General features: G+C 30.8%; 1 protein-coding gene across 3 annotated transcripts in view; it reads right to left on the reverse strand.

Annotated features, from left to right (window-relative positions):
• LOC118195446 (uncharacterized) overlaps positions 1-15591 on the reverse strand; it is a 96444-nt gene extending 80853 nt beyond the window's left edge. For 2 of the 3 annotated variants that reach the window (XM_085817879.1, XM_085817877.1), the window contains exons 1-5: positions 15356-15591; positions 11602-11674; positions 9760-9852; positions 9585-9649; positions 646-783 (exon numbers count right to left, since the gene is read on the reverse strand). In XM_085817879.1, coding sequence (XP_085674005.1) covers positions 646-783; positions 9585-9600 — 154 coding nt within the window. In that variant the 5' untranslated portion in view covers positions 9601-9649; positions 9760-9852; positions 11602-11674; positions 15356-15591. Of the gene's footprint in view, positions 1-645; positions 784-9584; positions 9650-9759; positions 9853-11601; positions 11675-14962; positions 15308-15355 lie in introns of those variants that run through there. The other variant, XM_085817878.1, reaches the window with a different exon arrangement.
• Positions 15592-16497: the final 906 nt, after the last annotated feature.

Below are 16497 nucleotides of genomic sequence, written 5' to 3' on the forward strand. Positions count from 1 at the left end.
CCCCTGGCCACCACAGTCACCAGACCTGAATATTATCGAACCTTTGTGGTCTACATTGGAACGGAAAGTGCATTCTCGTTATCCACCGCCAACATCGTTATCTGAACTTGCCACCGTTTTGCAGGAAGAATGGTATAATATTCCCTTGGCAAACATACAGGAACTGTATTTATCCATTCCCAGAAGACTGCAAGCTGTTTTGGATGCCAACGGGTTTCCTATACCATATTAAGCAAAGAAACATGTTTTTTTAAAGGTGTTTCCATATTTTTGTCCATCCCCTGTAAGTCATAATGAAATGGAATCACGTCTAGTGAAATTGTTAAAGGAACAAATTTTAAACGAAATGAAATTAATGATGAAAAACTGAGGACAGCTATCACTAGAATGGAAGACAGACCATCTGAACAAATCTACTCATAAATTCCCATTAATAAAAATTTTTAAATCATATTAATTTTTTGGAGCAGCAGATGGCCTAAAATTAATAAAATTAAACTTAATTTCTACCATTTCTTGGTTTTCACATACACACACAGATCACACACACAAATTATGGGGTGGGGGAACCTTTTAATAATAATAATAAAAAAGAGCATTATTTATTGCCAATGTAAACAAATTACCACATAAATTTCAATATACCTATTTTTTTGTTCTTTTTGTTATCTTTCAGTCCACTGTCATCAAGTTCGTCTTTAGGTGCACAATTTGACATTTTATGCTTGATGAATACTTCTAACTGGTGAAAAACTTCTCCACATTTTCCACACTCTAAGCTATCTGTAGCACAAATATATTTAAGGTTTTAATCCAAGTCAAGCATTTAAACTAAGAATAAATTACAAGTTGCATATGAAATCCATGAACATGTAACTAAAATCTCTAGCAATGCACTAAGAAATATAGTCTATAAATGATGATTACGATTTCATGACAAAACTAGACAACCTTTTAAACCAGAATGATGTAATCACAAACCAGCAAATCAATCTATTACAAAGATTTAAATAAAGTACTTTAATTTTTTTATGCAGAACATGTAACTTATTTGTTAATTTTCTCCCCTTTACTACTGCCATGGCTTTAAACACTTCTTAGAACTTAAAATTCTTGGCTGCACCTCCTATTTAGAACTGCTGAATGAAAAATTTACATATGCCACTGGCAATTGTTTTGATTAAGCTATATTGAAGGGTGCCTCTTGGATTATAGCGGAGTTGTTGTTTTATTTATCAGCAAGTTGTTGTTTCATTAAATGGTAACCTGAGTAGATGAATGTTATGGAACCCCTTTTATGACGCAACTGGTTGTGTGATTGTGGTGAATTTGACTGATGGAAGAATATTTGTAAGGGCCTGAATTACCTCAAGTATCATGAAATGGTTGCTGCTGGTAAAATGGGTGTTTGGTGGTATAGAACGAGAGGTGTTTTTTTTCTGAAGTGGTTGAGCACAGAAGAAAGGAAACTTTGCTGGATGTAATTCAACAGAATTATAAGTGTCCTGTTTGTATGAAGGAAATGCATATGATCGAACATATAGATTGTTCAGATGGCTTTGAATGGGTTTGTTGCAAGAAAGAATCAAATGCTCATCATATACATCGTTCCATTAGAAAGGAAACATGGTTAGAGGAAAGGTTTTGAATGCTGTTAAGGAATTTTGTATGCTACGGACTAAAGACATAGAAATTTCTAAATACAGTAAGTGGATATTTCATTTGTGTAGTGCTTAGATGGTATAAGATGAATTTCCTTTTTTGTTACTTTTTTGTTTGATTTAAAATATAGTTTATTGAGATTACATGTTTTTTGTTTGGTTCTAGTATAGAATTGGGTGCTCCTTTGGGACTTTTTAAGTGAAAATAGATCCATGTGTGCATGGACAAAGGTAATGTGCAATGCCCAGTTTGTGCAATTCTCTGATTTTTTTTTAAGTGTTGATCTGTACAGAGTTTGTGCAATTCTCTGACTTGTTAGTTTGGCTTTGCATAGCGGCAATTTTTGGTGCGTAAATCGGCACTACACAAAGCCAAAATAACAAGTCAAAGTACTGCACAATCTTGGTGTCCAAGTACCGCCAATCAAAACCTGTAAATGTATTTTTACCGTTGTTTTTAGGTTAAATCTGATTGTAATTTGGATTTCTAATGAAAAATACACAAACTACTAAATGAACAATTACGATGGTAACAATAATTATAATAAAATAAAGGCTTTAACTGGTGGTAATATTTGGTAATAACGAAAGTTTTCCGCCAAAAAAGGTCTCAGTAAAATTAAGGGAGGGGAACCGAAAACAGTATCTTTAGTGGGAAGTAGAATTCACCACCTAAATCCATGATTTTTTTTGTGAACATTTTGGTAGTTTTTTAAAGCCTTCACAGAAAACTGGTGGCAGTGGAAGCAAACACATATCAACCTCATTTCAGATATCCTGCATAGAATGGAAGATAGCACCAGTAAGATGTAGCTGCAGGGGAGAAAAAAGTAGAAGTCTAAAAGAGTATGCCGGGGCTATATGGGGCAAAAGATCACAATCGAGTCCAGCCAGTGAATGCAAACACATGTGGCCTTGCATTATTATCTTGATAGAATATTACCTTTTTGCAGCGGAACTCAGTTCGACGTTTTTCCTTGATAGCATCTTTATCTTGTTGTATACCTTACTGTCGAAGGTTTGTCCAGGTACTCTTTTGTGGATAATATGACAGCAATCTCACCAGATACAAAGTATGATCTTTTTGTTAGTCAAACTGCACTTTGTGATGCTGCCAATGGGCTCAAAAGGCCCAGAACAAACACCTTTTTGGCTTGTGTTGTTGAGGCTTGTTGCCTTCGAAGAGAATTATTTGTATCAATCAAGAAATTCACATTTTATCTTATTCATACAATCGAGGAGATTTCTAGAATGCAATTTTGGCATCAATTTTTACTGAAAGGAAACTGCATTAATTCTGTCAGGATGAGCCACTAGACTGAAAAGTCATATTAATGCAAGTTCACCATAATAATGTCCCTACAATAGTAAGTAAAAAATTATGTGTTCATTTAATTCAAACTACAATATAATATAAAAATAAATTTAAACAAGAGATAATAGAAATTTTTAAAAATTAATATTAATGCTAATGTTATGTAAAACCTCTAAATTATTATTGAAAGAGGCATTTTTGAAGCAAGATACCATGTTAACATTAATTGGAAGACGATGATGATTGTAATGGTGCGGCAGAATGAAAATTCCTTTGGAGACTCAAATACAAGGAAAATACACAAAATCTAACAGATAAATGGCAGTGTGTATACGCAACCATATAAACAACGAGAACAAATGTGCTATGCAACTGTGTCAGAATCCAAATTTGTTTATATCCATTCAGTCATTATTTTTCAGATTATTAAATTTTATTATAAATTATCTTTAGAGCCTTATGAACTTGATCATGAGTGCAAAATGGCGTAAGCATGCTTCAGCTTTGCTGCACATTTATTACATATTTCAGGTCACTATTGTATTTAAGGACAGTAAAAAATTTTTTTATTCAAAATTAAAAGTTGAGCAAAATCAAATTTATCAGAATGCAACTAGAAATAAGTACTTTTCCGTTATGCACCTGTCACACTTTTGCGCGCTGTGAAAGAGAAGTCAACGCATATCACCATCAAGAAGCACGTGTGCATATGTGTAACTGAGAATAATTAAACACACATATTATAAAAGTACTGTTAAAATGTGTGCAGGTACATAATGGTTACATACCAAACAAAATTTTAAATTATAAATTGTGGAACTAATAGCACTTATGTCATTTTGTTTTTAAAAGTATACATTCCCTGCTAGTCTATAATAAATAACAACTTTTAGGATAATTGACTAGGAAAGGGGGCGGGACTTTTCATTCAATAGTAATACAGACATTTAAAAAAAAGCATAGCATAATTACAAGTTGTTTAACCTCAAGAATTCACTGAAATTGCAAAACTTAAGCACAGTATAAAAGGAGGGAAGATGGCCTCCAAAGAAGACTAATTTGTAATAATACAGGGTTCATAGCCACATTTTAGTTAAAAAAATAAGCATCTATAAGCACTTTTCAAGCAAATTTTAAGAAAAAAAAAATAATAATAAAAAATAATAAGCACCTGTCTAATTACATTATACACAACTGCATAACCTTAAAAATTAGACTTGTAATTTAAAATATGATAAATGCAGTATTTATTAAGAGAGAATAAGCATTACTTCAACCATGAAAAATATTTTTTTTTTTTTTTTTTAAATTTCAAATAACAGTTCAATTTACAGAACTAGTTTAGAATGCTAGGAAAAAAAAAAAAAAAAACTATGCAGAACTATATTACAAGATTTAATGATGAAATTTCAGTTCAAAATAGAGAAAATAAATAATAATAAGGCATATTTGTTGTACTCACTTGGAACCTAATAATAAATACAATTTATTTTTCCACACATATTGATATTTAAATAATTTAAATCTAAATTCTGAATATTTTCTAAATTTTCATTGTATATCAGTTTTCCCTTAACAGATACTGCAAGCAAAGTAATTTAAGTAAAAAAGAGGAACATTTCTGAAATCAGAAGACAGAAATTTGCTTCATGCAGTCATCCAAATGCTTAACTAACCCGCATAGTTGGAAATTGGCCAATATTCGGACAGTCGAGCGTAACTTGAAAAAGAGGAGGGGGGTAGACTGTAGCCGCTCTGTAAATTTTTCCGCTAAATAAATGCTTTTGACATTTCGATACGAGCATCATATAAAAATAAACCAATGGAATTGAAAAATATTCTGTTTAGCAAGCAGAGTAAAACTCTTTTAAGTGTTCATAAACAAATCTCGGACAAAACATCAAAATTAATTATCTCTGCAAAATATCACGTTATTGCGCAATACATGCGCCATAAGCATATTTCACAAGTGGACATCAGTGTAGCCACAGAGGGGTTTCGAAAATGGACCAATGAGCTGCTATTGCTCTTGTGAGGCTAAATCTTCGTGCAAATGATCGTATGGTGTTTACGTTTTAATTTGTATTTGTCTCGCAATTATAAATATATGGTGTAATAGTAGAAAATCTCGCAGTGCTTTCGTCTTCTGAGTTTGATTAATCGTTGACATTTCACTTTCGAGATTTTTATCACGCATTAATATTAGGATTGATGTTCACAGCATATTATGTGGATTAAGAGAATTCAAGTGTATATTTTTTTTAATTGAACTGAGAATGACTGAAAGTGTTGCTATGAATCTAGTGTTTTCTTATTTCAGTGCTTGTATTCTTTTGATTTTTAAAGTGTAAGATTCAGAATACATATGATTTGATTATATCCATTGTTAACATTAAAAATTATATGTGAATAAATTGAATATACTCGTTGTGAATACAATAAATTCACTCTGTTTGATGAGTATTTCTTGTGTAGGCAGTATATTTAAGACTGAGCATTTATTAAATGTGAAATTTAATGCACTAAATGTATACGAAAGTAAATTAGTAAAGTTCACTTTAAATAAAATTCTGCATTGGTTATTATTATAGAACATCTTTATCATATAGACTGCAATAAAAAGTGCTAACTTCTATCTACATATATATTTGGTGTAAATATTTTTCTCATATGCATAGTTTATGTAAAGATTGCATTTTTATGTTTATTACATATTTCTTTCATCATCTTATTTACCACTCATTAAGTAATATTTCACCAGCGGTGTTTGTGGGACCCCAAAAAATCCCCTGAAACTTTTACGGACTTACTACCAACATTTTGGAGTTTCGAGAAGGGGGAAGAGAAATGAAAAATTACAATTATGAAATATTGAATAACCTAATTATAAAAGTTCAATGAATTACTTTTTTTTGCAAAATTAATAACCAAAAATTTTCAAACATATAAACTACTACATTTTATGTACATATTTTTAATTACCTGAATTAATTCTTTAAAAAAGAATTATCTAATTTCTGCTGCTTTTTTTAATTTTCTGATGTTTGTGGGCTTGTCTTTCTTTTGTGGTGAACTTCATAATTGCAGGAAGGTTGACTTTTATTTTCCTCATTTACAGTTGAAGAAATTTCCTCGAGAACTGCACATGCAGAGGTAGAAGCAGTTTGCTTTTCTGCTAATGTAGAAAGTTTTTCAGAGACTTTTATACGTGACTCATCTGAAATACATGTTTTTAAGTCTTCTTGATGTGTTTTCCAACTTCTGTTCATATTCAGTAAGAGATCTTTGTGAATTGGATCAGTCACTGGATTTTTTGAACCATATTTTTCACATGAGGTTTCTTTAGAAGCCATTAAATCATATTTAATAGTCTGCACTGCATCTAGGGATCAATCTCAAGAGAGGTTCTATAGTCAGTGACAAGTGTATCCATTAAGTTGAATGCACTTTCCACTAATGGGCCATGGAAGCAGCTAAGGCAGGCTTTGACCAATTTAGCCAATGTAGGATACTTATAATCATTTGTGAAATCATCTTTTAAATTAAAAACTTTAGACCAATATTTATCAATTGTACACTTGACTTGATTTCCACTTTCATCAGATGTGTAGAGCATTTCTTTGGTGATATCAATATCACTCTGGTATAACCTTATTTCAGCTTCTACTTTTGACTTTTCATTATCACTAAAAATATGGGACATAAAAGATGATAATTTTTCAAAAGTTAATATTGTACTGGTTTTACCTCTTAGCTCTGGATCTAATGCTGTAAAACTAATTAGATATGAATTTTTAAGGGGTAATTTCTGTTTCATATGCTGTGCTGTATTAGTATAAGCTTTCATCAGAGAAATTTGGAATTTTTTTGCTATTGGATGATTTTTTGATAATTTCTTCAGGAGAGTGGAAGCTTCTGCACCAGTAAATATTACTTTGCTAGGTAGATGGAATTCTGGATTTGTGACATCAACCTTTAATAAATCATTATAAGATGTGCACTCTATATTTTCTGGCTTCATAAAAAAAAAAAGAGAAAATTTTTGCCATCAATTTATAAATACTGGAATGTATTAAATGAAGCATTGGTTTTTTTTTTTTTTTTTTTTTTTGTTTTGTTTCAAATAATTTAATATATGTGTTGAACTCTGGTAATACTGCTGAATATAATGCCATATGCAATAAAGTTTTCTTTTGCATAACAAATAACCCATTTAGTAGTTGTTGGGAATGCAAGCAAGAATACACCCCTTCAACAATTTTTTTCTGAGCTGCAGAAATATTTCTTTTATTGTATACAGTTTCAACATAAGAAAAATAATCCCCTTTATCAGTTTTATCCAAGTAGTGAAAATAAAATGCAATAAGAACATCCCACAGATCTTTGATTCTTTCTAAAATACATAAAATGTACACCCACCTATGGTCTGGTCTCTTCAAGGGCTTAAGTTTTTTAATGGCAAGGGATTCACAGATTTTGAAAAAATTTTCTCTTTTACTGCAGCTTTTCATATCAAAATAGATGTCATCAAACAAATCTTCTGAGTATCTATCAAAACATGAAGGATTTTTTTTTTTTTTTTTTTTTTTTTGCACAGTTATTAGCTGTGTGACATGTGTCACCATCAATATCTAATAAGTGGGGTGCTTTGTTTCATGGTAGTCTGGTTTCAACATCCTTTTTTTTTTCCACGCATGGTGTTACATGAGTCCATTAATACACTAATTAAGTTTGCCCATGGAATATTATTATCTTCAATAGTATTAACAACTGCTTTAAAAACAGCTTCTGAATTGCAAGATTCCATCTTTAGAGATGCAAAATGATGAACTACAACTTCATTTTGATTGTTGTCATAAAACTGCACCAATATTGCCAGTATACTTTTTTGAGCATTGCTAGTACTTTCATCCAAATTTAGAGAAAATGGAGTCTCCTTTAAAGTTTTAATGATATTTTCCTTAATAGTTTTTGCGAGCCCATATTTCATCTTATAACATGCAGTAGTCCTGGACATTTCCAACGAGTTTAGTGCCGTCTGATCGCGGCTCAACTGTTAGCAGAGTTTAATTAAATTGGGAGCTACATTGAAAGTATTTGGGGAGGAAAAGAATGCGTAATGTACTGGAATTTTCTACTGCTTTCGCATTTCTTTGACCAATAGAACGACGGGCACCTGTCTGTACTATTCGTGCACACCAGAGGTTATGTTAATGCAGAGAAAGGGGAAAAGCTATTTCCGGGAGTATGATTCACCATCTGACATTCCATATTAGAAAGAGTTGTTTATTTAGTTTCGGCTTTGGTAACAGGAAAAATAGCACGTTCATTACAAAAAAAAAAAAAAAAAGCACTAAAAGCAAAAAAAATAAGCACTAAAAACAAAAAAATAAGGGCTTTAAAGAAAAAGTAAGCACCTATAAGGGCCTTATATTTTATTTTCAAATATAAGCACTTATAAGGACCTCTACGAACCCTGTAATAAGCATTTACTCAAAGAACTTGATCTGCAATGAAATATAACAATTAATTCTATTTCATGTTATGTTTTACTAATATAGAGATATTAATAATAATTTCAATAACATTTTAACTTTCAGCAATAAAAGTTTGCTACATAAATATTAACACAAACAACTTGACAGATGTCAGCAATATGTGAGAATATACCACTGACAGCCATGTGTATAAAATTCTTCAAACTTTAACGAGCATTTTGGTTCAAACTGTCACAGTATAACACTAACAACTATTAACATACCAATTCATTAAACTTTTATGTGCCCATACTGTCAGAATATACTATTTACAGCTACATGAATAATAATTCTTCAAGCTTTAACAAGCAGTTTTGCCATTTTTTTTTTTTTTACACATTTCTTTTTGTTTGTTCATTTGTTCCAAATTCCAACAAATTTTATACACAAATAGTCCTAGTTTTTTTTTTTTTTTTTTCTTTTTAATTATAAAATATGAACTTGTGGATCTGCCAGCAATGGAAGAAATTCCGGAAAAACGTATGCAAGAATATGGTATTCAGCTGCAAAGTTACTAGATGGAACAATTCCTTGAATATATTCTGAAGATGAAGATGATTGTAATGAAACAAAATAAATAAAATCTATTCATAAATAGATTTACTGTTTGATCATTGGAGATAAATTAATAAATAAAGTGTCAAACATGTGTATGGAAAAGATAGTTTTAAGTTATATTTCCTTCTTTTATTAAAAAAATACCCAAAATGAATTAAGTCAACTGCACAAATATGTAAATAAAAAATTTCAATTACTAAAATTATTTTTAATATGGATTAACAAGTTTAATTTCTAAATTTAAAGCAGCAAACATTTTAACAGAATTTGATAAAAGTTTTATAATTATTATTTAAATTGAAAATGAATGCACACACACACAAACACACAGAACAGATAAAATTTTGGTACATTAAAATAAAAAACTATTAGTGATTTGCTTTCTAAGTATGGCATAAAATTATGAGAGTGTTAAAAGACTATGTAGGAAATACCACCTTTCCCTCTTTAAATAAACAACAACAACCCAAAAAATTGCATGTAATAATACATTATAGTACATAATAAACATACCTATAATCTTCGCCATGTTGAAAAAATAGATGAACTTCACAACTGCACTTAGAAACAATACAAACCTATTTAATACATACATAAAGCTTAGAATTAAACAACAGGGACAAATTTTTTTTAATGTTGTTTAGAAAGTTATATTACCTTAAGAAAATTTAAATAACATGATACTTACGCAACAATTAAAGCAGGTTATTGTCTACCATCATAAGGAAGAAGTGTGCATTTTCTGAATTGTGTGCTGAATAACAAAAATTCTCTGCATAACCTTAAATAAATAGCCATTAATTGTATTTTTTTAATAATAATAAAAAATCTACAGTGATCATACACTATTATTCATATCAATCACAGATAATTACAAAGATAAGATAGTATAACATAATTAAATTTCAAATTTCATTCACCAGGATACTCTAAAACACTTTCTTTTCTTAAACAACTTAAACTTTTTCCATTCATGATCCCTTTTTATCATCCAAGTTTAAATATAATTCATTTACATAATTTTTGATTATTTTCTTGATCACAGATATTAAATACAAAATAAAGAAACAAAAATTTATTTTCCCATCAGTAATTTATCTCTTTGATAAGCAATATATACATAAAAAGATGTAATTCTACGTTTTTCTCAGGTACACAAAAATTAATGAAAGAAAAACACATTTTAATGAGACAACTCCAGTTCAATGCATAAAAAATTAAATCTTGTTGCAATCTTTGACAGCAGCAGGGCAAAAAGCATCTTCAGTGTTTTCAATACTGAGCAAAATTTGAACTTAATAAGCATTAAAAATGAAAATGTCATTTCACATAAGTATGTGACGCTTGAATAGAAGAACCTTTCATGCTATTTAAAAAATTACAGGAAATGACACTTCCTTACTACAGCAACCCACAAAATTGAATCGATAATTAACTGCGATGTAACATGCAGCAAGGTAAAAGAACATGTGGCAAAATGTATGTGAGATATCTCAGTCAATTAGCGATTCAATCTTGGGGTCACTATAATAAAGATATACCTGGGAAATTTAGTTCTAACTCCGATTTACAATTCAGTCAAGAAAACTGGATATTATGGTCCAATTTGGCGCATTTTCAAAAACTTGCCAAGTTGGTTGCTTTCGCACATTTTAGAAAATTGCTAACTCATCATATTGCCATATTAGATGTTTGCAAATTTGAATTAATTCTATAAATATGCAAAAGAAATAGATCATTTAAACATGCAAAAATATCTAAACAACCTGTAAACATGCAAAAATACCTAAAACAGGACTTCAAGTAAAACAACAAAAAAGGGAGAAGTGCAAAATCACCCACTGTTTGGCGCGTTTTTAAGAATTGCACATATACTTGGTATCCATGTGCACATTGACCTATTTTCTCTTTAAAAAAAATCCCAGAATTGCACAAAAATAGTAATGTGCACTCCCCATATACACATCGACTTATTTTCACTTAAAAAGTCAAAGAAAATTAACAAAAATCCAATTGTTCTTACTCTTGTAAAAAGCGCCCAACAAAAAAGCGGGCAATTCTGCACTTTAATTACAGTATTTGAACTACATATTTTACAGGATCAACAATATTTAAAGTTTTCATAATATCATATACCATTTTTAAGACAGTAGCAAAATGGAGTAAATCGTTTTATCATGAAATTTAAGAAATTGTGATAAGCAGTAAATGAGCAATAAATGATCGGAAAGCATCGATTCGTATTTAAGCCAAGAGGTTATCAGATTTGGCGCAATTTTGCTTCACTTGCTGACTGGACTATAATCTTCTAATAAAATTAGTAAAAAACAGGGGAAATATGCGAGTAAAGATAGCAACTATGTTTTATGCCTAACTAAATTATTTAACATTAAAGAAAATAACTTTATACAGTAATTAATTTATATAAGGTTAATCTGACTTTTTTGCCCTCATTTTTCAAATTTCATGTATATTATTGTTGGCAAATAATAAAACTTACACATATAATAAAAATTCTGAGACAGCTTACATTTTAATCCAGTGGTTACTTGCACAAATTTCTTATCTTGAAAGACAAATTTTCAAACTGCCAGATGGATTACCTAAATTGATTAAAACAGAATTAATATATCAGCATTTAAATCACATTTTAATACAAATATATGAGATACTACGTGAAAACAGAGGATAAGTACTTAATGCCTTATTTTTAATATTTAACAGTATCATAATGACTGATGACTATTAAACTTCTTTGATAAACTGCAGTAATTTTTCTTGACAAAAAATGCTCCTTATTTTATAGCATGACAAGGAACATGTCACTTTTTAACACATTATTTACAATGATGCCCATTGTACTCGATTATTATCTATATTTGGTACAGCTTGTGTATAGGACCCCATTGGCGACTTTTGGCTTTGCGCACTTTTTGGACGGTTATTTTTCTGGTAACCCAGCAAATTCTAGAATATTCCACTTCAGCAATTCTGTCACATTCCCGCGTGTTTTAAACTGGAAAGTGACATTTTCTTTGAAGGAGCAAAATATTGTTGCATTGAACAAATTTCTCGAAATTGTAAGGGACATAAACTGGGCAGAGTATAGGATTTCTTTGTAAATTTATCATGATTTTGTAAACTTTACTAACTTTCCAGCATTTCTTTTATTTTTAATTTAAACATGTATTCTGAACTCCTGGTTTCAGTTTTATAACTTGCTTCAGTTTTATCACTTGCACTTTCAATATTGCTGCTTACAATATGCCTCCATGTACTTGTGTATTTTCAAACTTTTCTTTACTTTTAATTTAAAGATGCATTCTTAACTCCTATTTTTAATTTAAACATGTATTTTGAGCTCCTATTTTCAATTTTACAGCTTGTAATTTGTATTTTCAGTATGACTGCTAAAAATATGCCGTTATTTATTTATTTTCAGTTTCACTGTTTAAATATATATTCTAAATTTGTATTTAAAATTTTTCTTGTTAAAATGTGCATTCTAACATCTATTTTCAATATTACTACTTAAAATGTGCCCCTACTTACTTATGTACCTTCAAATTTGCTGTTTAAACATATATTCTAAAAATTTTTCTGGTTAAAACGTGCTTTCTAACTTGTGTTTTCAATTTTAACGGCTTTTCCATGGCTTGACGACATTTTGGGTCTCCAAGCCAAAAAATCGCCAATGGGGTCCTATACTCAAGCTGTTCCCTATATTTATTCCATATGCTGTATAAATACCGAACTGAATACTAATTTTTTCCTTTTTATAAAAGGCTAATCTTTGGAAAATCTAACAGGTAGTTTTGGCGACATTTTGGTAAGTCGATAAAGGTTACTACTAGCTAGGTCTTTAGCAGTGTACATGGATAAAGTCAAGAGTGTGCGCAATGACATTTTTGTGCAATTCTGGGATGTTATTTTAAGTGAAAATAGGTCGACATGCACATGGATACCGTGTATGTGCAATTCTTAAAAACACGGCAAGCAGTTTGCAATTCTGCACTTTCTCCCAATTTCGCACCTAATCTTCGTCATGATTAAGCACTTCTGTTCCATAAGCGTAATTCAGCTCTAGCAGATTGTTGGAAAAAAATGTTGAGATGAAAAAAAAAAAAAAAATGCCTTTACTTTGTGAAAACAAAATGGCATCCAAATAAAAACTAGCAGGTTGCTGCAGCAGGGTTGGTCGCCAAAAAATCGCCAAGTTACCATAATCCAAAGATTAACCCTATAAAGAATTATATATATTGGCTCACAGTCACATAGGAAAATCTATTAAATTAATCAGCCAATTTCTTTGTATTTAAATCCACACTGAATTGCAAGCAGCTTTAGCTACTCGGCCACTGGTGGCCGTTAATAACAGAAGTTTGGTATGTTTTCTATCCCACTTCGTCGATCATTACTTATATAATTTTACATCACAAAATAAAAATTATGGAATTTATGACTATCCATATATCCCACGAAAAGTTGCCAACTCATATTAACTTTGTGATTTGGCAAAAAAACATTTGTTTGACTATCACTGCTACTTATAGATATTGTTCTGTTCATAAATAATAATAAAATGCATTTTTGAAGAAACTAAGAAATTTTAGAAAAATACAAAATTCTGTGGCCCATACTTGCATTTTTACAGGCACTGAATACTGTTCAGCAAATTGACCCACACAAGTTTGTATATGTGTATACTAGAAAATATGTCATTTCACCACATGTTGAAATGGGGGAGGTAAAGATGGCAACTTAAAAAAAATTTACAGTTTAATGACTGCAATTTAATAAGCAGATAATGTGAAATGAATGAAATTTAAGAACACAAAGTTGACTTACAGTACACTCCATTCATAACAGTTTACTTTCTGCTCAGCAAGCACTGATTCATAAACTTTTTTTTCTCTACATCCTTATCACAATATGTCATCCTCTCAACAAAAAATTTGAATATGACAAATTACGATTGGAGTTTTTAATAAAATGATTAAACACCAAACAGCCTCTGATTAAACGACAAAATAGCATGTTCCCACTAAAGCAGGATACACAGTGAGCACAAAAATGGGTTAAAAAACCTTAATATTACAACATTCAATTAGTACAATCAATAGAAAGTAAACTATAATAGACGTCTTCCAGGTTCGAATCATAAATAAGGCATGGAAATTTCTTAGTGTATAACATTTTTAAAGCAGGATATCACTGTCTCCCCTTGCAAAAATTTTAGAAAAGAATGAAGGGTGGGAGACTCTTGAATTCATAATGTTATCTATAAGGTGCCAAGGCCTAAGGCAACCTCAATCATAATACTTGCACTTTTCGCTGCAAAAAAATTCATGGACTTGATCTGGTTACTGTTAGACATGTAGACAAGTTCTAACTTCAATGACACAAACAATTCAACAAATCAGCATACTAGCTATATTATCATTAGTCAGCAGATCTTTAGTGAATTTATTACCACATTTTCGGTGACTCCTCGTTACAGCAGCCATATGATTGAGCTTTGTTGATATTTGAAATCTGCGTATCACAGTTTCAGTGACAAAACATGGTGGCTGCTCATAAAAAGTACTGCACATTTTAATACGTAACTTTATTGAATAAATGAGCACATTATATAAAAAAATTTTAATTAAAAAAATCCAAGAAAATGAAGGTTATTTTTAAATATGGCATCCACATTTATTACATAATATGCCCGATAATGAAGCCAACATATAAGAATATTTTTCACAAGAAATGCATTCCTCGTCACATTTTACACAAATTTCGTATTTTTTGTTAAAAATTTGAAATACATGAGGCTTAGCTGTTAAACAATATTCAACTATACACAAAATTTCAGGCATGTACTTTACATAACGCTAAAAACTTACAAACTAATACAGATCAAGGAAGTAAAACGGCACACGACCAATGTTTACGAGTTGATGCCGGCTTCTTCAAAAAATATTTGCTCCCCTTCTTTTAATGAATATACATGAGGTACGGAAAGAAAATTTGGAAGCTATAAATTATTTCAAACTACAATCTGATTTCTTTCAGCGATGTTCATTCGCTTAAATACAACTTCATATACGATAAATTAATATAAATAAAAGACAAGTTAAAAGTTGACAACATAAGTGACAATCAGGCATACACGCTAGAAATTTCACTCAACAGAATATATTACATAGACTAAAGTAACATGTTAACAAGTTTAAAGATACATGTGCACAAAATAGAAATCAAATAACTACACATAACTATGTACAAATGTAAACCACCTTTAGGCTTAAACAAAGCATCATGGGTAGTACCATATACCATAACTTCAGAAGGAATCGGAGGCTTTTCTGTGCCACACTAACAAATTAAAAACTGAATCTGTTGATAAAACTGATGCCCTATAAACCGATGTAGAGTTAGCGTAAATTATTGTTTAAATTTCACCAAAATGTCGACGACATTAAGTTCAACTTTCCAGTAACGCAAATCCCGCTTTTACATCGATTAAAATCCATTCCTCATCGTAAATTATCGATATTATTCAAAATCAGGAACTTTTAGAAAGACCTGTTGCCAAATTACAAAATTAAAAGATGAAAGAGTAACTCTGAACTTTTTCAAAAAATGGAATTCTAATCTTGGCCTCACCTACAAAAAAGAAAAAAAAAAAAAAAAAAAAAAAATTACCGTCATATTTTATAAAGCTTTGCATAAAAACTTAAGCAAGGCTTAACTTATTATTTCTAGTTTCACAAGCATTTTTATATGTAAAAATGGCCGATACTATTTGCAGCGGTACAAACCGCTGGTGCGAATACCATCATTATATAACTGAGCGACCGAGCTCGGTCCTATATACCTAGGTCTAGAGGAGCCTTATGCCTGGGCCGAAGGCCCTACCCCTGATCGAAGAAGAAGTTGTGCTTTTCTTATTCATGTTAAAAGTAAACAGAAAACAGATAAAAGATACAGAATCATGATCCAAAAGGTATAGAATCGGGATAATTTGTATTAAACTGGGTAAGTATTAACAAAATGAGCTCCGTCCAAGTTCTGTAGACAGTTACAAGCTAATGACAGAAAATGCTGCAAAGGAAATACATAAACATATACATAGATACTGTAAGTACGAGTCTGTTGGTGAGAGGATATAAATTCAAGAATATTGGAAATGTATTTAAATATATACAAGTAACACTCTGATATGAGCAAGCAATAATTTACAATGTACAATAGAAAATATTTAAATAAGTGGTGAGATACATATAAATATTGGCAAAGGCACACGGACACTCGGGCAGTGCTGTATGTTCCCACTGGATGTCCCACTAGTAGTGCAAAAACGTGTTTCCCAAATTTTGCGCCATAGCATTCAATCAACTGCAAAAGCGTCTCTGCGCAAATAGTCGGACGTTTATCA

Source organism: Stegodyphus dumicola, chromosome 1 (genome assembly GCF_044657685.1).
Source record: "Stegodyphus dumicola isolate Sdum_Otavi_A_Nest chromosome 1, ASM4465768v1".
Classification (NCBI taxonomy): Eukaryota; Metazoa; Arthropoda; class Arachnida; order Araneae; family Eresidae; genus Stegodyphus; species Stegodyphus dumicola.